Source organism: Amblyomma mixtum, chromosome 2 (assembly GCF_055824585.1).
Source record: "Amblyomma mixtum isolate Tamu chromosome 2, ASM5582458v1, whole genome shotgun sequence".
Classification (NCBI taxonomy): Eukaryota; Metazoa; Arthropoda; class Arachnida; order Ixodida; family Ixodidae; genus Amblyomma; species Amblyomma mixtum.
In genome coordinates this window covers 265,141,687-265,167,589 of record NC_143013.1, presented here as the reverse complement: position 1 = coordinate 265,167,589, position 25,903 = coordinate 265,141,687, and the positions used below count along the sequence as shown (strand labels likewise).

At 44.0% G+C, this 25,903-nt stretch overlaps 1 protein-coding gene across 5 annotated transcripts in view; it reads left to right on the top strand.

Moving 5' to 3' along the window:
- LOC149363868 (uncharacterized) overlaps positions 1 to 14,309 on the top strand; it is a 117,533-nt gene extending 103,224 nt beyond the window's left edge. For all 5 annotated transcript variants that reach the window (XM_089573831.1, XM_089573833.1, XM_089573832.1 and 2 more), the window contains 4 exons: positions 1,592 to 1,691; positions 6,686 to 6,792; positions 8,603 to 8,726; positions 13,728 to 14,309. In XM_089573831.1, the coding sequence (XP_089429957.1) occupies positions 1,592 to 1,691; positions 6,686 to 6,792; positions 8,603 to 8,726; positions 13,728 to 13,849 (453 nt within the window). In that variant the 3' untranslated portion in view covers positions 13,850 to 14,309. The remainder of the gene's footprint in view (positions 1 to 1,591; positions 1,692 to 6,685; positions 6,793 to 8,602; positions 8,727 to 13,727) is intronic.
- Positions 14,310 to 25,903: the final 11,594 nt, after the last annotated feature.

Below are 25,903 nucleotides of genomic sequence, written 5' to 3'. Positions count from 1 at the left end.
TCTCTGAGCCAAATATGGCTTCTCTATGCATATAAAAATGACTTGCAACCTTGTTTCAAATTCCAACTATTAGCTAGTCATCGTGGATGGAACAGTGCAGAACTAGACGAAAGGCAAAGAATGAAGACACACAGACGAGCACTCATCTGTGCGTGGCTTCTACCTTTGCCTTTTCTCTTGTTTTGCACTGTTCCATCCACAGTGAGCTGTTACCAACTTGCCCAGCTTTTCACTGTCCTTCAGCGTATTAGCTTGCCAGGACCTGTGCTTGCTTCAAATGCCTGTAATCATTTGTGCTTCATGATGGCTGTACTGTTGGCTAGATCCCTCGGACACTTGTAATTTTTTACAGCTGCTGCCTGCATCTCTTAGCCCAGGTAGCCAATAAGAACACTCTGGAAAATAAAAGTCAATTGAACTGACGTACAGAATGCTGGTGCCAGCAAGAACAGAGTGCCAGAGGTTGCTGAAGAAAGTGTTATGAACTGTCCCAGCAAACCAAAAACCTCTCAGAGACGTCTAGCTAGACGCCTCTGAGAGGTTTTTGGTTTGCTGGGGTATGCTAAAATCAGCAATAACAAGTTTAAATGCCTGAGATTGACAAATGAATTGAAAAAGGCTCAGTATTCTTAGTGGGTCGAGCATAGCTTGCATTGTTTCCAGCCCAGTTACCTAGATTAACAGGACAAGAGAGGTCTTTGAGACCCTGAAGTATGATGGTCGGCAACACTACTGATACAGTGGTGAGTGCAAAAGATTAGCACTAGTGACATGCTACCGCAGCAGCAGATAGCAACACTGGGTGGTGCGGTTACAAACATGCCGATAACAAGTGTGCCAGGTGTGTTCGCTAAGCACGGCGCCACGCCAGTTGCGTGGTGTGATTTTAGTCTCTCCAGTGATGTCGTTGTGCTAATCTTTTTTACTCGCGACTGTACATGCATCTTTAAAAAGTGCTCGCAATGGGAGATCCCATAAGTACTGTCCCTGCACACTGAACTCACTTTTAAAATTCATTATGAGGTGCCTCAAAGTCCCTTGAGGCAGATTTACCTTAATTTGCACATGAAGTGCTTTAGCTGGGAAAGTCTACCATGAATCAAGGTGTCTTCTGCTCGAACTCTGACCTCACACACTTGTGCTTCACTACATTGCACTTATGCTGTCAGGAATGCGATTAAAAGCTAGGAGAGAGAGAGAGAGAGAAGTCTAAAAAAAAAATCCCAGACTCAGCTCACTATATTAGGCAGGCGCTGTGTAAGCTGCCTGACACAGGGGAAGAACAGGAGATGCTGAATGGGTGTGGTTTCATAACATTCTCCCCTTTTCTGGATCTCACATATGGCAATGATAATTCATCAAGCCCTTGAGTATCAAATTGCTGTAGATCATCATATGACAATTAAATGAGAGCAAGCTGGCTGGGATTTAATTGCTACTGTTGTGGCTTTCATAGTATGCTTTAATGCGGAACTCATATGTTTGTGGTGCTTTTAATGAATGACTGTGCATATTTGAACAGATGTTAAGACACTGAAATCCTTCAAGTCGTAAATTACTGTTTTCTGCTTGTTCTTCTTTACCTTTGCAGCCAGGAAAAATTGCTGACCTGGTGTTGTGGACGCCATCCCTCTTTGGGGCCAAGCCTGAGACTGTGATGAAAGGAGGCCAGATAATATCTGCTCAAATGGGTGTGTATAGTTTGTAAATACTCCTGCCATGTGCTTTAATTCACTGGCTTCCAAAGTCTTCGGGTCGACAACCATGATAAGCAGGTTGATGTTATGAAAGCCATAGAGACAGATGATGATGGCCTGTGGTTTATAACACTTCTTACAGCCGTCCTGAGATGATGCCTTATGGCAAATTGTTGTATGACTGTTGGGTACATTTGTTATAGATGGCAGGAGGCCCTACTTTTGAAGTGTACTTGCTTCATCTGTTGATATTTGATTTCTCATTTTTCTGTTGTACCAGATAGCTGTTGCAGAAACCAAAGGTGCATGCAGTCTTTACAAAGAAAATAACTGAGAATGCTTTTTCACAGTAATGATGATGTTAACTCCAGTAATAAAAGGGACTTTTCAGAGCATTTTTCTGATAATATAAGTGACAGCAGTAATGTACAGCTGCCGAAAGACAACCCACAACACATCCACTACAGCAATACGTTATCCACCAAACTCGCAGATATTGATTTTGGAGTGTAAATAAGCAACTTTTGTCCCTCATTTTAAACAGGTTTTTTCCCTTGTCACTTATTAGAGCAACAAGCAATCATTGAGCACCTGCACTCTGGGTGGGAGACTAAATTGGCATGGAAAGCCTAGCAGTGCCTGAAAAAAAAATCGGAAGTTGATGGGTTAAACTTACCCCTGTGCTTGAGATCGTGGTTGCATGCTTATAATAGTGCAAGACATTGTAAGGGGGGCTTAATAATCGTGTAGGATGCTGTTAGACATCAAAACTTTGCATGCATTTTGTTTTGTAAAATTATATTTGCAGCTATTGTTTACAAGAGGAGGCAAGATTATAGATGGATGCTTATCCTTTTCTGTCCTTTTAATTTATGGGCATGAAAAATGGCTTAATAAGCTATTTGTTACTGGTTTGATAACATCTACAAATGCCTGTTTCTGGCATTTTCACATGAAATGCCTGTTACTAGTATTAGTGCCTATGAAAGCCTTTTTTTGACTTCGTGCTCCGAGACACTATATGTTGAGCCCTGACTTTGCATTTGAATGCCTGCGAGACTTAGCAGCATTGAGTGTTGTTAACATTTAAGCACTGGCTCAGCCCTTGAGCAGGCTACATGGGCGTCCGGAGGGGGGGGCAAGGGGGGGCGGTTGCACCCCGCTGGAAAATCACTCACTCGAACCGTGAGTGATGGCCGCACGCCAGGGGCGGTGGTGCGCTCAGTCAAAAGGGTAAAAGCAGCCCCGCATGGTCACATCTGCGAAATGCCGCGTCCGGGCGTGCGTCGTTCCGCCGTTTTCAAACCACGCCATCGTTAGCTCTACTGAAGGGCGACCTGTTCCAGACATACAGCGGCACCGGCGAGCATGTGTTTCGAGCCGCCTTGAGATGGGTGTCTGTTTCTTTGATCTCTAGAGAGATAGCGACACGGAGGCAGACAGTGCACGGGGCATCTTGTTTTCGCCTATCGTTACGCCGGTCACCGATGAATTCTTAAGGAGGGAAGGACAAATCAGCCGTGTCCACCCCCGCTTTGTCGGGCTGCTCAGGGGCAAGCGGGCGATGAGTTGGCGCCGCCGCTGCTCGCTGTCTCCTCCGATCCACGGGTAGCGCAGTTCGGTAGAAGCGCCGCTGTCAGAATCTCCGGCAAAGGGGATTAGCTGCTTTTGTTCACGGCGACGCAGTCTCCCGAGGCGCCCCCACACCAGCGTTCTTTCCCTAGCAAAAATTCTGATAGGATAAACTGTTAAGAATCCTATCAGTTCTGTCTATTGCATTATGAAACGATACAACTAATACACTGATAAAATTCCTTTTAGTTCTATTCTGGATGTATCAGCGTTATTCTGCGTATATAAGTCTATCAGTGTATTAGAGTATTCGTATTAGTGTACCAGATCTATGGCGCCTATCAGTACCTATATGTGTTGTATAGGTGTAGTATGTGCATCGAGGAGAAACAAGCTTTCTCGACAGCCAAGAAAATAAGTAAAAAACAATCTTTCTGTATTATCACAAAAGGCAGTACATATAATTCAAATGATGAAGCAAACAATTTGTGAAGGAATGCATAATAAAAATCTACACAACAAAATTAATGTGCCAAGCAGTTCAAAAACGACTAATAAATTGATCACATTTAAAACAGCAAAGGTTTTTACATTGAATAACAATGAAACCCACATCGTATTCACACCTGCCTTGTCCTGCAGGAAACAAAAAAAAAATGCTGTGAAGAAAGTATTAACCCAATAAAAATCAACCACACCAACAGGAGGAGTGACAGAAAGTATTTCAAAACACTGCATATCCTGCAAGTTGTAAACCATAAAACAAACGAAAGGAGCCACTGACTAGAAATCCACTGTAAATGAACACATACCTTCTCGTCAAGAACACAACAGGAATAGCAGAAGGGTGATCACATTTAAAACAGGAATAATATTTTCGCATTAAACAGTAAAAGCTTGAGCCCAGAGTAGCAGGCAATAAAAGAAAACTGCTATAAGCAAACTACAAAAAGCAATCAACATCAACCACAGAACAGGTGGAGAGAAAAAATGCAAAATATGTCTGCACTCCTGAAAGACACGAAACTGAAGCAAACTTTATGACTAGGAATTTACACCAGCGCTTTTCCAATTCGTGAAACATGTACCAACCAGCCCGTATTTGCCCTCTTCTGTAATATTCTACCGGGCTTTATTAGTGTGTCAGTTGGAATTCTATATGTTTTATGAGGATCTCTGTTTTCTGTAAAAGACTGATACATCATCCTATCAGGTCTTGTACATGGCACAGTGAGATCTATCTGCTCCCTACCAGTCTGGTACAGAGTTCTATGGGTCAGGTAGGAATATAAATCAGACTAATAGAAGGACCTGTACGACCTATACATATTTTTAAGAGACTTGTAGAAATTTCTATCAGTTTTTTTGCTAGGGTTGCGTCTTCTGCGAAAACCAGCGCCTTTGGTCAACGCAGCCCGATGGCGCCTGCCTGGCTCGCCTGTCACCTCTGGCTGGGCCTCAAATCACAACAGCGCCCATGTACTGTGCGTGTCAGTGCATGGTAAAGAGACCCAGGTGGTCGACATTACCCGGAACTCTGTACTACTCCATCCCTCATAGCCTGAGTCGTTTTGGGGCTCTGAACCCCATAAAAACACAAAAACAAATTTTCCGACCGGAGTGGCGAGTGTCCCTTCCCCTCGGAAGTTGCGCGGCGTTCCTTTCACCCCCAAAGTGCGCATTCGGGGATATTGCGGCAAGTAAGCCCTCGCACGTGTGCGCGCCTCTGTGTTTGTGCTTGGGTGTTTTTAGTGGCCGGTTGTCAGCGAAGCTGAGAACAACCAAGACAGCGGACGAGAAAACGACGAGCGGCGAGCAGTGTGTGTGGGGTTGCTCGACTGTGCGGATGCGCAAGCAAGATGGAGCGAGGTGTATGAAGCTGCGAGCGTGCATTTATCTTGTAAATAAGTTTTCGTTGTATATATAGTCATCTTTTGTTTTCAACGTACGCGTTCAACAGTTTTTGCAATCAATGTGTATGATGAGTGTGCACCGAGAGCGTGTAATGAAGCACAGAAGTGAATTTATCACACGTGTAATTACGCAATTCGCCCAGAAAAATCCGAGGCGCCTACAGTTGCTGTTCAAGGAAGGCTGACTGAGTGACTGTAGTTGCGTGTTTGCGAACATATTGTGCTGTGTGCTGGTCATAAATCCGGGTGAGTCGAGAACCCGTATGCAGGAAGACTGAGCACTCTTCTCCACGAAGTGATATAGCATCTTTTTGCATTTTTTATTAATTTTAGTTGTTTCTTCGTTGATAAACTCCAATGTACCTCTCCTAGCCGCGCTTTAATTTGCTGTTTGTAATTTTTCTTTCATGTGTGCATTTTGTTTAATTTTTATTTATATATAAATAAATAAACTTACTCCGCAAATAGCGCCTTTTTGCTACGAACATACCCCCCCCCCCCCCCCCCCCCCCGGGCACCAACGGGGCCCCCCCCTGCAAAAAATTCTGCGGACGCCCTTGGCAGGCTAACATATGATAAAGAAAAGGTTTCTGTGCTAATTGGCACCAGGCCTTATAGCTACTGCAAGCAAGCTCTACACAAAAGTGCTCACATGATTTCCTCAGATACATTTGTTAAAAATGTGCTGTTTGAATTGAAACTATAGTGGAGTTGGTGAGAGTATACTGGAACTCCTGGCGATGGAAGAGAAAAATGCTCTCTCTCTGGGTCAGCAGCTGTAAATTTGCTATATGCTGTGCCATGTCAGTATTGATGTGTCACTGCATTCCATATGTTAGGAGCACCAGTGAAGTTTTCTTGCAATGAGCAGCGCAGTTCTTGTCTGCTTTTTGGGGGACCCCTTCAACCTCGTCCACAATGACAGGTACTAACTAACCAAGATGTTCGCGATAAGCCAGTTCATCATAAGTGGGCACCAAATGCATGAGGGCTAATGGAAGCTGAGCCAGGTATTTCATATGACTCATCCTAAGTGGAACTACTGCTTAAGCGAGTACTCCTTAACAAGGTTTTAGTGTACACAGTCGTAATGTTCTTTTGCAGGCCTACTCGCCACAGATGTTGCATGACACCACCCTGTAGAATACACATTCTTGTTGAAAATCGGAGGCATGCTTGGGAGTATGCAGTGTGCATCCACTGTACTCTATGATGAGAAATATTATGTTTAGTCCACTTTGCAAGAAGACAGAACTTTATATTTTTCATGTTTCTGCTTTCTGAGAGCTATTGCTTTCATTGTTTACCCATAACTTGCTATATAGCCATTGAATAGTCAGATAAAAATCATTGTATGGAACCACAAGAGGTATTTTTGCGGGTTATGGTATGCTATTTTTATTGCTTCAGTGATAGGCTAGATTTATAAGACTCCCTGCTGTAAACCTACCTTAGTGTTGTGTATGCTTTGTGATGCATTGTTAATTGGAAAAACCTTGACAGGTATGGCAAATGCATCCATCCCAACAGCTGAGCCTATCTGCTTGCGTGACATGTATGGAGCCCATGCGCTCTCGGTTGGAAGAAACTCAGCTGTTTTCGTATCGAAGGTGGGTGTCGACTCACTGCAGTCTCACAAATTGTCGTTCTCAGTGACTTCATGCTTTGCTTGCTGCAGACTCAGCACTCTTCGAATTCATGTCAGCAGATGTGGAAATGCTATTTATGGTTCATATTGGCATTAACCACATTAATAGGTGAAATTCATGATATAAAATAGAGCCATTATGCTACAGCAAAGATAGTAAAAATTGCAATGATAATTAGGTGCTGACAGCAGCAGTCTTAAGAAGTATAGACAACAAATTTTTGGTTTTACGTTTTCTTTTTTGGAATGGTGTGTAGAACATGAGCATACATGGATCACTACATAGACTTTGCATGTGCTTGATGATTAATAATTGAATTTCTTCACTAAAAGTTGTATCAGGCACTGTTTAGCAGTCAAATGACGGCTATGAGATCAAATTGAAGCTCGGCTCATGTTAACAATAAAAATGCTGCATTGTAAATGCTATTTCATCATTTTAGTTTATTAGAACTCTTGCAGCAGCCAGTGTCAAGAGCTGGAATGGCAACAAATGAAGGAGTGGCTAAAGTAACGCTGTTTTTATGTGCCTCACACGACCTGAAATAAACGTTGACATCATGTCCATTGATTTGCTGCTGAAGGCATAACTGGAACAATATGAGAGAAGAATTTCAGTTGCTAATTATATATACCAGATAAATGTAAATTCAGTGAGGCAATTTATGTTATTTAATATTTTCACGCAACCAAACTTTCTTGTCTGTACTCATTTAAAATTAGTGAACAGATAAAATGCACAGTGCAAGAAACATGATGCAATGTAGGTTCACAGTATTGCAGAGCAAAACAAGATTAGAATTAAGGCAGTAGTGTGTAGTACTGTCAGCCTGTTTTTTTCTCCAGATGTTTGCACACATGGTACCTCTGCAAGTGCTTCAACAAGGAAGATATTTATCTTTTACTTTGTGGTCATAATCTGCTGATTTTGGAAAGTGACTAACCATGTTTGCTTGCCATGCTTCTTCAGCCGTCCTGCTACCATGGACAACTGTCATTCATGGCATAGAAAAAAAAAAAACAGTTAACAGCTGTCATCAGTCTGCCATGGCGTGAGAAGAGTAGAAGTATTGTGATAATACAAAAGGGCAGATGTTTAAAAAGGCACAGGAAAGAACTAACTATTTTCAGATCTACATTGTTAGCCCTCTGCTCTATGTATGTTGGTCAGGTTTGGCTTCGGCATTCATTAGCATATGATTTGATGATTGGGCTGGCTCACTTTCTGTGTTCAAGGAGTGGGCTGCATTAACATTTTATTATGTTATAATTTTTCGGTATATGCTTGTATTTGTAAAGAAGACCCTCTAATGGCACTCTAGAGATGTGTAAAAAAGAGTATGGCTCGTAATTTTAACAGTTCATTTAAGAATTTTGGTTCATATTTGCTTCACTTGCTCTCAGTGACACCAGCTCTGAGTAGAACTTTGTTTTGCCGTAAAGCACCGTGTCATCACAATTCCCAACTCTGGTTGCTGACCTTAAGTTTGTGTGATTGTAACTGTTTGCTAAAATGCTTGAATCAAAGTGCACATGGGTGTTAGTCACAAGATATTTTAACGAAACTGTCGACAGCAACCTAGGTTCTTAGCTATGAAGAATAAGACGATGCTAGGTTTCACACAGTTGGGTGAATGACACGTAGACATTGAACAGCTAGCGAATTTCTGCCATGATTTTTTAATGCGGGAAATTAATCTGTGTTGTTGTGAATGTTTCAGAGACCAAAGACGATGTCCTTTTAATTTTTTTTACCTTGCTGCATTTATTAGGTCTCCGTAGAGAAAGGCATTGTGCTTGACTATGGAATCAGGAAGATGATTTTACCTGTGTCTGGGTCCAGGAAGCTGAAAAAAGCAGACTTTGTTCACAACAACTTGACTCCAAAGCTATTGGGTGGGTTATCCTACTTTCCTCGATTTTTTTACTGTCGCTGTCTTCTTTTGCCATCACGCACTATTTTAAAAGATCAGTCGCTGTTGCCCTGATTAACTGTCAAATGCGACTTTGGCCTTACTGGCACTACTGTAGTAATTTTAGTGTCAGATGAAACTTCAACTGGGTATTCATCATGCTATCTAAAATAATTGCTGTTTTTCTGAACACAGCTGAGCAAGTACAGTGACATGCTCACTTTCGACACCAAGATAAGAAAAATAAGCATTATAAAGGTGCTAGTACCTTAGTACATTAGTATTGAAGGCTTTACTGTATGGTTTGGCCACACACTAAAATCATTCTACTATATGAATAGAATGGGTGAGTTTAATACCCCTGCCACATGGGTGTTTCAAATGCCTTCTTACCGAATGCCATTTGACTCGACTGCTGAACTTATACTGCAACCCGGTGTTTTTCAATGGCATTCGGTTGGTGGAGCACTGCGGAGACATTCCAGATTTCAAATACCTTCCAAAAGGGAACACAGCCCACATCGTAGATTGGCCATTGCTGTCGGTTCGCCTCGCCCCAAGTTGCACCACGCAGTGTGACTGCTTTGGCTCTCTGGCTCTTGAGTCTGGTATCCACTGCTCGCTTTTTTCTGCTCCTTGCTTAGAAAATAGCTTGTGTACTTGCCAAATGAATGCTTGAAGATAATAGTACACCACTGAGCATTTACTGCGTGAGCACAAAATTTGCCCAAGAGTGCGCCAGTGAGGACGACTGCACTTCAGTGTTCTTGTTTACATAATTTTACATTAAAGCTAGTGCTTGTTTGCATGACATAAAACGCAATCTGCACTTTGCATATACTGAATAATCTCTTCTCTTTTGTATCACCTGTACCCGTGCTTGTTTACGCAGTGCGACAACTATGTAGGAAGCGCTGACGCGATCGCCTGCCTGGTAAACAGTTGATAGCTGGCTTGCTGACATTGTGTATAACCGGCACTTCTCTATAATTGTTCCTGCTTTCTCCAATGTGACCAGTACTTCATTTTGAATCACTTTATCCAGAAGTATGTTCGGTGACCATTTGCGTTAATTGAAATGGTCTAATTTTTTATCCACAAGCTAGCGACGGCGATGATTGCTGCTGGCCGCCTATAGCATTGCTCGGCAGTCTGGGTCTCACCGGCGCTTCCCGTTGATTGCATGCATGTCCTGTGATGTGAGCAGTAGCTGATTCCAGGGCACTTTTGTCAAAACAACACTCATTGGCCATTTGCATTCACTAAAACTTGTAAATTCGCTCTCCACAATCACTCAAATTGCACACACAAATGCATCACACTTGCTAAAACTACTCGTCATGGAAGGGGGTTGTCGTCTATTAAAATTTAAGAATTTGGTGAGCATTTATTATTGGTGAGTGCTTAAGTATGTGCATGTAAAATGCAGCCACTAGTTTTACTTATTTTTAATGCAGATAAGGTAGAGATAAGCGCAATATATATTCATGCCGTCACCTCATCAGCATGAAGTTTTCACTCAGTCACCATCTGCTGAGGACATGGAGGGTGACCATCCGCCAACCTGATTTGTGGGTGTCATTGGCCTGAAAAACGTGCCACACTGCAATGATATGCGGCCTTTGGTCGTGCTGGTGTTGTTGTCGGTCTAATGTGACCGCTGTGACCACTGACATGTTGTTGTGTCATTGCACACACTGAAAACGAGCGAATGGGCAAAAGTGAAACTCGATGGGAGCAGCGCCATTGCAGTTCAGTGAGTGAACACTGAAGCTTTTGAATGCTTTTGGAAATTGTCGTGTAGCATTGCAGGAGTCTGTCGAGTGCGAATGCCATTCCAAGTTTCGAATGCCATTCGACCACATCGAATGTACCTTTGCTACATGGAAGCCCTTGCTACATAATTGCCAGCTTTGGGTGCTGATCTTGGGTTTTTAATGTGTGACTGTAACTGGCTTGTTGCAATTCCTTCTGGTTATTTAAGCTGAGTATTTGTTTGCCATTGTTTTAGAGAACCACGTGAACAAGGTTTATTGCTGCATTCATTTCACATCACTTAGCTCTAGAGATTTTCAACACGGCACCACAACTGCCTGATGCAAATTTTCTAAAGAATTCTTTTTGCATTCTCTAGAAAGGAGTGGAGAGAGAGCAAAAAAACAGGCTTGTACGAACAGAGATTACTTGGCAAAATTTTTTGATACAAATGAAAATTTACCCACGCCTCGTGTTTTGGAGGCCATAACTGTCTTGGCTCACTCAACCAGTAATATCACAGTGCAGCGTCAATCAATGAATGCTGTGCCAACCATAGAGTGCAGGTGACAACTGCATTGTGGTCAAGATGATAGCGTGTGGTCAGCCCTGTTGTTGCCTGCTATTTCTTTCATGGGAGTGGGCATTTTCATTTAAGCTAGCACTTAAGCAATGTGCTGTAGATTCCAGAACAAGCCTTTGTTAAAGAGTGGTGACATTTTATTAGCCCACGTTGGTTTATGGTTTTATAGGGTATAATGTCCCAAAGTGACTCATGCTATGAGGGACACTGTAGTGGAGGGCTCCCGATAATTTTGACCATCGGGAGTTCTTTAGCGTGCACTGACATCGCACAGTATGAGGGCCTCTAGCACTTCGCTTCCATCGAAATGCAGCTGCTGTGGCAGGGATCGAGCCCGCGCTTTTCAGGTCAGCAGCCAAGCACCATAGCCATTGAGCCACCGTGGCGACTATAGGTATTATCTCATGTGAATACAGCCAAATTTAAAGGACTGATTGGAACTGAGCAAGTTGGTAGGGCCGAAATTTGGCAACATCATCTGAAATGCAGACAAGGGATGAGAGAGGGCACACAAAACACAATGCTGATCAGCATCGTGTCATGTTTGTTCTTTCTTGTCCCTTGTCTGTATTTCAGCTAATGTTACCAGAGAGATTCTAACCTGATAGAGGTAGCACTTGGTCAGTCTTCTAGTGGCTATTAAAAAGAGCTTCCTGGGCATCAAGGTTGTTAGAGAATGCAAATAAGAGGGTGTTGTTCTGTACAAGTGTCCTACTGTGGTCCTTGGATGTGTTTATTGGCGTGTTTTCTCTTTTGTACAGACTTAGGTTTCGCTTTCACCTCCTGCTAATAATCCATTGCAGCGCATACAGTGCAATACATCGATTAAAAAGACATTTTTTCACTTTAGGTTGAAAAACAAGCATATAAGCCTTAACATGAATGTTTGCATTTCCAATATGAATTTTAATTTTGTTTCGATGGCACTGCTGACGTTGGCTATACAACATAAAAAGCATAACTTCAACTGTGTAAGGTACTTTGTACACTATTGTGGACACAGTGAAATTAGTTTTTCTCAGTGTATCTGCACCTTATGGTGATTTCACTGTTTCAGGTTAATTTGGAGTCCTCCTTGTCGTGAACAAGTTGGTTTTTTACACCATATAGCAAATGCAGTAGCGAGAAATGCCAAATGGCAAATGCAGTGAACAATATTTTTTGAAACATTGAGCGAGGTAGCACACCGTCGGCCATTTTTGTGCAGATGGATTTTGCCACCAGTAATGATGTCAATTTTTATTTTTTTCAGATTTTCAACTGAAATAATGCTTGAATAGTGTTGAAGTTATGGCTTCTTAGGGAAGCTAAAGAAAGCAGATGGTTTACAACTAAATAAAAGAAATAAGAAACTAAAGGAAAGAAATAAGAAAGCTAAAAACAGTAAATGAGTGGAGATTCAGACCATAGGCTAGCTTATCAGCATTTCTTCACCCACGTTAATGAAAAAAAAAATGAAACTGACACTGTTGTTTGTTTTCACATATTCTTATCACTGACTGTCTTGCTTTGAATACTCGGTAGCATAAATTAATAAATAATTACATGTGTAAAAGAGAAATGTGACTGCATATAATATAATGCACTAATGTTGGTGCTGGCATGTAAACAACAACTTTACCCACATTTAAAAACTTAGCTCTTACTCTTGAATTGACATCCCTTAGTTTTGACAGTAATAAGTTCGACTTTCAAGACCATCTGGAGAAGGTACACTTGTAGTTTTTATTAGATGCTAAAAACCAGTGATGGTATTTCTTTTCTAGATTTTTTAAACCTCTAACCTTAGAGGTCCTAGGATGGGGAAAGGTTACATCTTGTTTCTGCTAGTATTTATTCCATGATAAAGGCCAATACACTTTGGCACCTGTTGGCTGAAAGTATATATATCTATGTGTTTGGGTAATTTTAGATTTTGGCCTTAAATATGCACTGCAGTTCTTAAAAAATATTGCAGTCACATTTCATACCAACAGTGCAATGTGAAGATTATTCAAATTATAATCTTAAAGTGAATGTTGACTTTCTCACTGATCACATATGCAATGGAGGAAAATCTATGCCACAGTGGTCATTCACTCACAGACTAAATCTGGTTCTTATTTTTCGCAGAAACTTCATGCATGTATTATTTTAAATGGCAAGTTTAGAGATGAGAGGCTCAAAAGTGTGGTCTCTGCACATTAATTCTTAGCACAGACAAATATGTGGTTCAAATGAGGTGCTGTCTTACATTTGTACAAAAAGTACCACTTCTCGTGCGTGAAGAATTTAAAAGAGTGAGTTTGTGCTGCAAACGAGAAGGCAAGAAGGCTATGTATTCAGACCTGTTATCAAACTTGGCAAAGGCTATCTATACGGGTGTCCCTGATAGCCTGAGTCACTTTGGGTTGTTAAACCTCAATAAACCATTTAAACTATCTATATGCATTTTTATGTTTTTAATGGAACACATGGAACAATTTGTTAACATAGCCTGTTCGAAAATTTCCCTAGTTTCATCAAATCTTTTGTTTGTTCTCCAGAGAATACTTGAAACTTTTAGGTCTGTGGATGAAATCTTTATGTTGGCGACACTGGATATGAAGCAGCTGTGAGCACTGGATCTTTCCAGTAACTATCCTTTTCGACTTTTCCTTCTTGCAGTGAACCCAGAGACATACGTGGTCGAGTGGGTGCGGATTGAAGATGGAGAGGAAGTAAAAGAACACCTTACAGTGCCACCGTCTGACCATATTGCTCTCGCTCAGAAGTACTTCCTGTTTTGATAGAAATGCCTTCATCTTGTACATATGTGGATATATGCTGTCCTGTCATTTCTCTGCTCCTGTACATATGTAGATACATTGCATTCCATTCTGCTTTTCTTGTGATATGCAAGACTTTTACCAGTGACATGTGCGTGTCTCAATCTGCTATTTAAATAAAATCATATTGTCTAGACTGTGATAATGAGTGCAGACAAGCATACGAAGGAACCTTCAAGCACTCTCATTTTTTTATCATAGCATATAGAAGTCCATTATCCTCTCATCATCAACACCACTAATTTCAGAAAACTGCATTTTTAGCAATCTCTCTCTCTTGGAAACTTTCACTGTTAAGAGAGCATGACTATGAAACTGCATTTTGTATAAAACGCCATTTGACTGTACACTTGTTCTGTAGAATGACATGGGTGTCTCAATTGATGTCACTTTTTTCAATAAAGTATGTTCAGTCCTATCATTAAGTGTACACCGTTATTACAATTTTTCACTTGCTTTCTCGTTGTTGTGTAAAGAGCAACCCAGCCGAGCTATTAGGTAACCACTGTAACAGGCTTGCAGCTTTCCCACTATGTCGCTATTCTTGGGTGGGATGAAGGATTTGGGTTATGTAAATTTATTGCATGCAAAGTGTGCTTGTGCCTGTACAAATACATTGCGTTACGTAAACTACAATAGGATACAACGTAAAAAAACAGCAGCTGCCAACACTGGGCCATTGTCTGCGCCGTCCTGTACATAGTCCTGTATTACTCTGCTAGCCAGCCACAACAGTAAACGAAATCAGCTTTTTAATGTTCGACTTTATTAAACGAGCCACGTATAAAAAATTCTAAAGCTTATAATTTCTTTCTTGTGATTTGTTTTTGTTTAGAAACGAGAAAGATTTTTAATGAGGGCTACTTTTTTGTCGTGGAAGAATTCTGTGCGGCGGTGCTGAATGTGAGCGGAGCTTCACTGGTTCTCCCGCGTGAAAGCCTTGGAGGTTGGAGACGAGCTTTGTGTCACTCGCGCGGCCGGTAAAGAAGACAAGCATGCACAATTCATTAGCGTTCTTTTATGGCTGCGACCGCTACAGCCAGCCCACGTTTTCTGGGCTTCGGCGCGATGTTCCGAATGGTCGCCATTAAAGAAACAACCGTCCTGCCGACCTGCGTTACGAATGGAAACGGAGTGGGGGCGACCGCCTTCGAATTCTCTCCGGAATGGTGCCATCAAACAACGAAACCGGCGCGCCGTCGCGTCTGTACGCCGACAATCGCGATGGGTCGGCGGTGGCGCCACGCCGTAGAGATTGGGGGCGGGGGAGCGGCGGCAGGCAGCAAATGGGGCTGCACGTACAAAAACCGAGCACAGATCCCTCGCGTATCGTGGCCGTCTCGGCGTGTACGACCCGGCGCTGTGCGGTCGGCCGCTTGTTCGTCTTTACGACCGCCATAGAGATGGGCGGCCGGCATTTCACCTTTGGATGGTTCCCGCCCTCTCCCTTTCCCGTTTCCTAAGGGAAAAAGGGAAACGCGCGCGGGAAATGCGCTGGAAGAAAGGCGCGTCTGCCCTTTCCCCCGAGCCTACTCTCTACGGCAACGCCGCGGAGACCGCTTGTTTGGCGCCTGCTCCAATACAAGCAACGAAGCCATCTCCATCGCTGGGACGAAGACGAACGCGGAAATTCAGTCGCGCTGTAGAGAGCTAGGATGGGGGAAAGGAAGGGGGGGGGGGGCACTCTCCAAAAGGCCAACGGTGATGGAAAACGGAGGGGACTGAAGGGAGGGAAGGGAGAGGGAGGGAAGGGCACAGCGGGAAAGTAAAGACGAAGGGAGATATAAGGCTTTCGCGATTTATCTGTGCTTTGTTCCTCCGTCACCTAAATCGGATTTACGGCCGATTTCGGAATGCTTAATTTATGACGGCGGGGGCGGCCTTTGCTGCGAGATGTAGCAGAGGAGAGGGGAAAAAAAGGAATAAATAAAAAAGTAACTAGAGTGGAAAGACGGCTGCCGTGGGAGCTGTGAGAGGCGCGGGAGCGACGTCGCTTCTTTTCCCAATTGAGGGCCGTAAAGTATCCTTTCGGCTCGGGCCCGCTGCGAGGGCAGAGCGCCGTTTTATTAGTTTTACAGCGACACCGCAAGAGAGAGCCTCGGTCGGACGGCCCCAGCTTCTTTCGTATCGTTTCTTGCTGCCCCCCTCTTATCCTCTTCGCTACCCCTCTCCGCTTTGTGAAGGATGAGTTAAGCTCCCGACGGGCCGTCGTTGCCTCGTGCGCTTATTCTTGGCTCTGTTAACCTTTTGTGCTGCGGTTCTGGTGCGTTTCGTCCGAGCGTCTAGCTGACTCGGCAGTTTACGTTTCAACGTTGTCGTTCTTGATTGCACTTGTTTTTTTATGGCCTCTGCGCTGCGGTACGCCTTATTTCGGAAAGCGTGACGGCCACGAGTCGTCGCACTTTTTTTTTTCTCGTCCCATTTCGTCTCGATATCATCTCTTCCGGTAGTTTTGCTTTCTTTGGCTCTGGCTTAACCTCTTTTCAAATCGAAGCGTTCCGTCTGCCGTTTCATTTGAAACATGAAAGCTCTATAGGTTTCAGCTCACTATAGGTGGATAAATAAAAGGGCTTTTTCCTGTTCGCAGACTATATCCGTTGAAAAGAACTGCGTCGACGTTATTTTGATTTGTTGGCACTGTTTCGTTCTTTATTGCTTGACTGGCTATGTTTGACGGCTGCATTGCAGAAATTCTTCGCTAGTGAGATTTCATATCTAGTGCTTGCAATGGTATCCTTGTCATACATTTCAAACATTCTTTTTACAGTGCCTGTGTTTTACTGTCGTGGAGTAACGATATGAGAACGTCAGTGGCGTACGCTACCACGGTGACTATATCGATTCGACCCGTAGCGCAACTATAGCAGCGGCGTATCCGAGACATGTTTTTTTGTCTATTGTTCGCCCTCACAAACAACCGGACGAGAAAATTTTGGCACTGAAATTTGATCTGGGAACTGCTATGTACCAAGGTGAGTATGGTAGTTGCTTTTGAAGAGTTCATTCTCGGAAACCTTGCCGTGCGAATTCAGTCTTTGTGAAGTTAACTGTACTGCAATTTTCATTGCATCAAACGCTAAAACTCGATGCATGGTCCATTATAAAGTGAAGCAATACGAGCTACACGCTGTTATCCAGACGCACGACTGAGCTGTTTCGCTTCCTACAATACTGCGCAAATTTGATGTTCTCTTGTAAACAACGCTTTGCTGCATAAAGAAGCATGATGAGGGGAAGCTAGCTCTACAAGTAAAGCGGTGGTGGTGGACGGCTATGCAATAGGACTTCATCGTGCTTTTTGTCGAGTGACAGGCTGAGAAAAGCGCTCGATGTAAGAAAGACGCTGTCTGAGAAAAGTGTGTAGGTGCCGTCGTATGTGAGCACGTTCCTTTTCGATTTTACAGAAAGCCTGTATCGTGGTTGAAAATTCTCAGATCGTGGGTCGGTGCTGAGAGCGCGCTGCTAACAGTTCCTTCAACAGCAGCCGCAGCTGCAGGCTTTGGCAGCGAAATGTCAGGATCAAGGCATAACGTGCTTTGCACAAATCAGGCACTTGAGTGTGATAAAGTCGGAGTGCTTGGGACGTAACTTTTTCTTTTACAAAATCTCACTGCATCTCGTCACAATCGTCGTCAATCTCTTATTCGTTACTACTCATAATCCCGGAGAACGTGCTCCGACCTTTCCACCACACCTTCCTGCATGCCACCCTCTCCTCCGGCATGCAGTGGGTGTATTCGCGATGCGCCAGTGTGCGGCGTCGACTCGTTGGCCTATCGCTTCTCCCGTTGACTGCTGCAGCGCCGTTGTGCAGCGCTTCCAGAACCAATCTGTGGGCGGAAAAAGTCTGACGTCAGGTCGGGCAACAACTCGTAGAGCTCGCCCATTGGTCTCCGAGCCGCCTATCCGCATTCACTGGATTTCCACCGTTTTAATGTGCACATGTCGCGAATCGCGTCTGGAAAAGGCTGAATAGTAGAACCATACCGAGTTTATCGCACTCGTTCTGCGCTACTGTACCGTATATTCAAGCGCCTGAGTTGATCCTGCACGTTTGTATGATGACGAAGAGCGCACAAAGTACAAGTGAGACATAATTACTAGTGAAAAAAGATTAAGGAATAAAAGAGATGAACGTGCACAAAATAGTTTTACTGCCGTTAAATAATTGATGTATGCGTATGTACTGCCAACATCCGTTTGTTTTCGTTGTTTGGTCTGTGTTCTTTTGCGCTAGTTACTGCGTCTCGCTATTATAATTACCAATTACCCAGGCCCTTTGTTTTCAGTTACAGTGAGAATTTTTTAGGCTGACCCGCTGCTTATTAGCGCTCATATTTTTTCACAGAGGTGGAATTTAGTGGCGATTTTCGTTTTACACTGCGTTTTGGTCGTGTAATTGGTTGAATCGGTGAGTGAGTGAAAAACATTTATTGCTCCAAAAATCAGGTTTTAGCGGTGGGCCGATGTCGTCATGTCTTCGGCCTCTTCACAAGGTCGGCGCCCCTATTCCAGGGCACCGCTGAGTCTTGCTGCTTCGCAGGCGTGCTGCACCAGTGCCCTTTGGGCCGTGAGCTCGCTGCTGGTCAGCAGGCCCTCCCATTGTTCCGCATTCGGGTCATTTAGCTTGTGAAATGCTCTGTTACGTTCGCATTCCCATGTGTGCATTCCCATTGTGGCTAGGTTCCGCTTCACATAGTCTGCCCTGGCCTGCCTTCTAGCGGCATGGAGAATTAAGCGAAAGTCTGCATCATACGCCGCTGTGCTGGATAAAAAAAAAATGGTTTCGCAACAGCTCCACTGGAAGCCGCAGCTCTTTTCAGAGGCAAAATGGCAAAAGCAGAGGGCGCCCCAACCTTTCGGGTAGCATATACAGTAACTCTATCGGGAGCATAGAGTTTCTTACTATTACCTAGAGGGAAAGCTGGCGGCGCTGCACTTCAGCCACCATGGACGCCCAAAGCATCATGGGGCGGTGAGCTACTTGTTGCGGCACAGTCGTAATTTTTCGGGAACACGGAGTGGCATTACTAAAATTTTTCATTCCGAAAACGCTGTTCGTGTGTGCGCAGACGGCTTTCGCGCGAACGCAGTGGGCAAAACTCATAGTAGTGTGAAAACGCGACGACACACGACGCCAATAAAAGGTTTCACTTTTCCGAAATGCCATTAAAAAACCTCTTATAGTATTTAAGCAACAACATCTTTTTTGAAAACATATTTACTTTTAAAAGTGTGCCTGTTAAGTACGAAATATTAGTTTTTATAGTGTTCATTACTAGGCCAATAGGAGAGCGAGTCGTCTCTTATTTTGGGCAAACTTTGCACTTAAATGCTTTTCTGCTCGTTTGTTGCAATCATTAGACAAGATATTGAATGTTAGGACGTTTGTAGTTATCAAACAGTTTTATTTTTCTATTATTTTTTGGCCAAAAGTTGCAGTTCCGCAACAAGTAGCTCACCGCCCCATGATGCTTTGAGCGCCCATGGTGGCTGAAGTGGTCTCGAGGGGTCGCCATGCAAACTCCCATAGACGGGCTGCCAGCTTTCCCTCTAGGTAATAGTAAGAAACTCTATGATCGGGAGTGAGAGATGACGCTGGCGATGCAGCTGTTGCGAAACCATTTTTTTTTTTTAGTGCGGCGTCTCTGCATACGATGCGGATTTTCGCTTAGTTCTTACCAATTCAGCTAAGTAATTGTAAAACAAACCCGAACGAATTGTAAAACAAAAATGACCTCTAACTACTACCTCTGTTGCGAAATTTGAGCTCGAGCAAGCCAATGGTTTAGCAGGGAGAATCATTCTTCGATTTCTTTTTCTGAGTGGCGCAACAGTCGGTATATTTATAAATGCGCGAGAGTGCGTAGTATTGGCGAGAGAACAATATTAAGCTCTTTTAGCATTGTTCACAACTGGGTGCATTCATGAAAGCTGGTGCACATTCGCGAGTTAGTGGTAGCGGGTGCTATATTATTATAGAATCAGGGCAACAGACTACAAACAAATGATCAGGCAGGCTTTCGTAAAGGATACTCGGCAATAAATCATACGCACATCATCAATCACGTCATAGAGAAATGCGCAGATTATAACCAACCCCTATATATAGCGTTCATTGATGACGAGAGAGCATTTGACTCAGTTGAAACCTCAGCAGCAATGCAGGCATTGCGGAATAAAGGTATATAGAAGAGTCGTATGGGAAAATACTGGAAGATAAATGTAACGACTGCACAGCTACCACAGTCTTTCATAAAGTCAGCAATAAAATTCTAATAAGGAAGGGTATGAGGCAGGGAGACACGATCTCGCCAATTCTATTCCCCGCCTGTCTACAGGAGGGATTCCAGGGCCTGAATTGGGAACAGTTGGGGATAAGAGTTAATGGAGAATATATCTAAGTAATCTACAATTCACTGGTGACATTGCCTTGCAACGTTACTCAGGACATGAACTGCAATGCATGATCATGAGTTAGGCAGGCAGAGCAGAACGGTGGGTCTAAAAATGAACATGCAGAAAGCCAAAGTAATGTTCAACAGTATAGCAAGAGAACAGCAGTTCGCAATTGGTAGCGAGGTGCTGGAAATAGGGAATATGTCTACTTAGGGCAGGTAGCGACCGCTGATCCGGATCATGACAAGGAAATAACTGGAATAATAAGAATTGGATAGAGCGCATATGGCAGGTCCTCTCAGATCATGAATGGCAGTTTACCGGTATCCCTCAAGTGAAAAGTGTACAACAGCTGTATATTACCGGTATACTCACCTATGGGGCAGAAACCGGGAGGCTAACAAAGAGGGTTCAGTTTAAGGTAAGGACAACACAGCGAGTTATGAAACGAAAAATGATCGGTGCAATGTTAAGAGATCTGAAGCGGGCGGAGTGGGTGAGGGAACAAACGCGGGTTAATGACATCCTAGTAGAAATCAAGAAGAAGAAATGGGCTTGGGCAGAGCATGTAATGCGAAGGCAAGATAACCGCTGGTCCTTAAGTGTAACGGAGTGGATTCCAAGAGAAGGCAAGCGCAGCAGAGGGGCGGCAAAAAGTTAGGCGGGCGGATGAGATTAAGTTTGCGGGGATACGGTGGCCGCAACTAGCAAAGGGGAGGGTTAATTGGAGAGACATGGGAGAGGCATTTGCCCTGCCTGCAGTGGGGCGTAGTCAGGCTGATGATGATGATGGATTGTTTCAAATCGAATATCCAGCAGCCATCAATTTTCTTCTTCAGTGGTGGTTATGAGCTTCTCATTCTCTTACACCGAGTCTTCAAACCGCCAACGACACCGGGTTTTGCCCATAATAACCCTACTGATGCTACCACACTAAAACTGCACCGTCCTTTCCACTTTTCTCACCTCCACGGCCCGGTTGAGGTGTCCGCTGAGAAGTGAGGCAGTCGCTGCGCCTTTCCTTTTCTTTTCATTCTTCCCTCTCTTGACTCCGAGGCTTCGCACACCGACAACCGTCACTTTTTGCGATGAAGGAAATACTACAATGCTAACCCATTAATGCGCATTATCATCATTTAATGGCTAACAGTGAACCCATTATCTAGACAACCATCACCGAAGTGGCTACGCCCCGTGTTATTTATTTCACTGATCATTTCGCGAGCCATGCATCTATTGCTACCTGTCGCTCTACCATTGCGATAAGCGCCTGTCATTCTCTTTTCGCTGGAAACTAAATTGTAGGATTCATGTAAGATCAAATTCTGCTTGAGGTTAAGTATCGTCACGTTCTCCTCGGCTTTTCATAAAGCAGCAGGAAAAGAGAGAAAATCAATGAGGCATTTGCGCTATCTTGCAAGGGAGCTGTAGGGTCTTCGCAATTGTCGCAGAAGTGATCATGAAGTCAGCGGGGTTTGCTTTTGAGCATATTCAGCGATTACGTGTTAGGTAAGCGTGAAAGTTAATTGAACAGTGTTATACGTGTGCGGCAAAGTTTATTTGCATATCTATCCCATTAAAGCGATGAATGCCTTGTAGTCACTACGTGAACAGCGATTCCAAGTCGTTTAGGAAGCGTACTTCGGTGCTCTCTTAGTGACACTGGGACTCGTTCGCTAACTCCAGTGAGAGAGAGAGAGAGAAACACTTTATTCGTTAGCGCTAACACTAACGTAAACGCAAACTCGTCATCTTGTTGCTGATGTCGCTTCTGCTCAGTGGCTAGACGATGCTAGCGCTCTCTCATTTAATGACGTCAATGACAACTAACGTAAGACGCCAATTCATGCCACGGGGTCGTGTGCTAAGGGCAAGCCGAGCACACGTTGCTGTTTTCATTTTTAATGCGGAATCTAGTAAAGACGAATTCTGTGTTTGAATTTAAGAGATACGTGACGTATAGTGAGAGAGCAGACATGGGAAACTGCTAGGAAGATGAAGTCGCAGCTACCGGGGCATACTTTGCAATACCGAAGGTCTGCGAGCACGGGAAGGAATTGGGGCGAACAAGAAAAATATACAGGCTGAAATACTAGCACGAACTCAATTCGCGATACGGACCGTAGCCGTTAGCTCTTAATCAACACATCCACCATTAACATAGGAATGTCATTACTAGTAACGGCTTTTTCGCGGCTAATATTTTTGCTACATAACCAGTCGCTTTCAAGAATTGCAGTCGCAACTGCAGTGCGGTTGCATTGCAGGTACAGTTGCAGCGCAGATTCAGGAGCAGGTGCAGAAGCAGTGCAGTGCAGTTGTTTTGTATTCACAAAACAAGCATTTCAACTACGTCAGTACTAAACCAACAAGACCAAGGCTCTGAATCTAGTCCTATCCCCTTTACTACCTAATAAATTTATATTCTTCTTCTTCGAGCGAACACACGCAGACTCGAACAGCTTAAGGGCAAAAGATAAAAACAAACCTCGCTGGAATGCTATCGACATAACACGAACCGACATAACTATGATCACGCTCCAAACTTCCAGCCTCAATCGAGCTCACAATTAGGCGTGCGCGAATTAGTAGACATTAAGAGAAGCATCGCCCTGTGCGCTGTCGAAACATGCTCGCTATGTTGCACTGAACTGGAGAAAGGAGGGACGGGGGCAGGCAGGGGAAGTTAGAAGTTCAGTCTCGCATCGAACGTCAGTGTATAGCGGTGATCAAAAACAGCGTTCCACCAGGCACCGGCAGCTAGCGCGCCGCCCGAGAAGAGTCTGGGAAATTCGGAGCGGAGTCGTCGTTCCAGAACGCGGCGGATGCCGACGCTGCAAACTTAATTACCGCCTCGCTCGCACGCTGCACATTGCGCGCGCCCCCTACTGCAGGGCGAATTCTCGTCCCCCCCCCCCCCCCCCCCCCCCCTGCCATACACGAACACGGCCTGGCCCGAAACACGTATACGAGCTGCCGGCGGCGATATTAGATTTATTAGCCGGAAAACTTTCTCACCGAGCGGAGCTGCGCCTCGCGGCTGAGTCTGTGCAGCCCTAATCGCCAATGCAGGTTGCCTACAGCTGTACGGGAAGGAGTACGCGCGCGTTCGTTCGCCTGCGTCCAATCGCGTGAGCACAAATACACAAATGGATGTGCCAGTACTATTTCCAATGAGAAATCGACTGGGTTCCACTTATGTGTACGAATTGGGTGTTTTTGAATCAAGTGTACATAGATGCGCTGTTGGATCGGGAAAATGAAATTACTTCCCTCGATAACGCGCTGTTCACCGTGATTTATTGTAGGAAAGTTCGATTGAGTTAGTGGGTAATCGCAGTGGGTCACCATCGATTTTTTTTGTTTGTTTGGAACACGGCTTGGGCTAGATAGAACGCAGAACCCTTCGCTACTTTGCCGCACTGCTGCGATCACGAGATGTTTCAGAAATCTCGCTCGTATTACCTCGGTACTACGAGCCAAGTATTGGAAAGATCGAATATATCGACAACCTCGGGTATATTTCTAGTTTGCGCATTGTATCTAAGCGAAGTGCCCAGGGTGGAACAGATTACAATTAGGGAGTAATGTCTCATTAGCATCCAGGAAAGGTATATATCTTTCTCAGAAGCTTCGAAGTTGAAGAAAACAGTCATTCTTATACCATTTCACTTCTATACTAACAGCTATATAGCTTATTCATGGGGCTGTTGGTAACATGACACGATTATTGGCAGCAGACTTAACTGAGAGCTTTCCTTGCCCGTGTACTGTGTGATGTCAGTGCACGTTAAAGAACCCCAGGTGGTCGGAATTTCCAGAGCCCTTCACTACGGCGTCCCTCATAGCCTGAGTCGCTTTGGGACGTTATACCTCAATAATACAAATCAAGATCATGCTAGCTAATGTGCCCACATTCAAAAGCCAATAAAAAAATTGTTAGCGCCGCTGAAATTTGAGAAATCAGTGCATTGCGTGTTTGTGACAACGGGTATTTGGTCCGTTTCGCACAGCTAACCCAAGTTGAGCTGAAGACAAACTGAGCTGAAGACAAACCCTAGTAGCACAAAATGTCGCCAGAACGTTATGACAATGTCGCCAATGTTTTATAATGTTGTGCAACATGCTCCAACGTTACAGCAACATGCCCATAAGTTGGTCAGGATGACACTCTCTGCTAACATTGCAGCCAAATGCTCAGAAATTCGTTAGGATAACATACCATCTGCCATCTTTGGAACAACATCGAGAAGCAACGTTGAGGCAATACAGCCTGATGAACGTTATTATAATGCTTGAATCATAACAATAAAGCAACATTACAAATATATTTCAAGCACAGAGTTCCAGAAGTTTTCCGACTGTTGCTACAGTAAACATTTTTTTCAACTAGCAGTACTTTGCAACTGAACCTCTTCTGTTGCGCCTGCTATAAATTGCATGCACAGCTCGATTAATATGTCGCAAAGCTTTGTTTATTACCTATTCGCCACTGTCACCCTTGGGACACCCTTCAGGAACGGCTATATAAGCTTGACTCTCTGTTATCCGCTCGGAGGTGAGTGTATGAGTTACATGTTGTACTGTATTGTGGAGCTCAAGTGCCGGTCGCTCTCGTTGGTCCTCGAAAAGCTTACCAATTGGCAGGCCTGCATGCTTGTGCAGGGTTGCTAAAATTTTCAAGAATGTTAGATATGATATGAAACATTGTGGCGACGTTGCAGCAATGTTGTACATATGTGGACACAACATCGTGGGAAATGTAGCAGCAATGTTTTTCACATATGTTGTCTTGATATTGCCAAAGGAGGACACTAGCCACGTTAATGCAGCCTAAATAGGTAACATTGCTACAATGTTCCAGCAGCAATCTGTGCTACTAGGGAACTCGAAAGCCTTTATTCTCGATGAATGTCGTATAAACGTTGTTCTTGGTTATACAGAGGTGCACACTGCACTTATAGCAAGGGGAATCTACTCGGCAATGAAATGTCTTCAACACAGTCTGTTCCCTTTATTTCCGAATTTTCTTCTCTACTACTGCGAAGAAGAAACTAAGTCTGACGTCGACCTCTGCCGCTGTTCTCCCCGTGATCACTGCCGATCGGTTCAGCGGCAGATCCGTTTCGAAAACGTGCAGGGAATTTGGGCCATCACTGTCGCAGTCACTCGTGCAGCAGCACACAGCAGAAGAGAGCCAGCAAGATGTCCTTTGAAGTACAACCTTTAGCCCTGGGAGCAAGGAGGAGGCCTCACTCCGCTGACCAAAGTTTCGACAAAAGCACTTGCCTTCGAGAGAGAAATGGCAATAGCGCTACAGCAAGACGTACACAAGAAAGACTGACACGGGACATGCGCTAACTTCATCTGAGTTTATTTACTGCAAAGCCAGCAGATATATAGAAAATTTAAGGCATATGCGAAAAAACCGGTACAACCAGGCATCAACAAAACCGTTCGAGATACGATATCTCAGTATTGAAAAGGCGGACGGAAGTATCGCTTACGCAATCTAATCCCCTCTTTTTAATGTGAAATGCTTCCAAAACCTCCCGCGCCTTCATACATCCACTCCTGCCCAGAATCTTTATCTCCCGAAGCTGTGGTTCACACTTC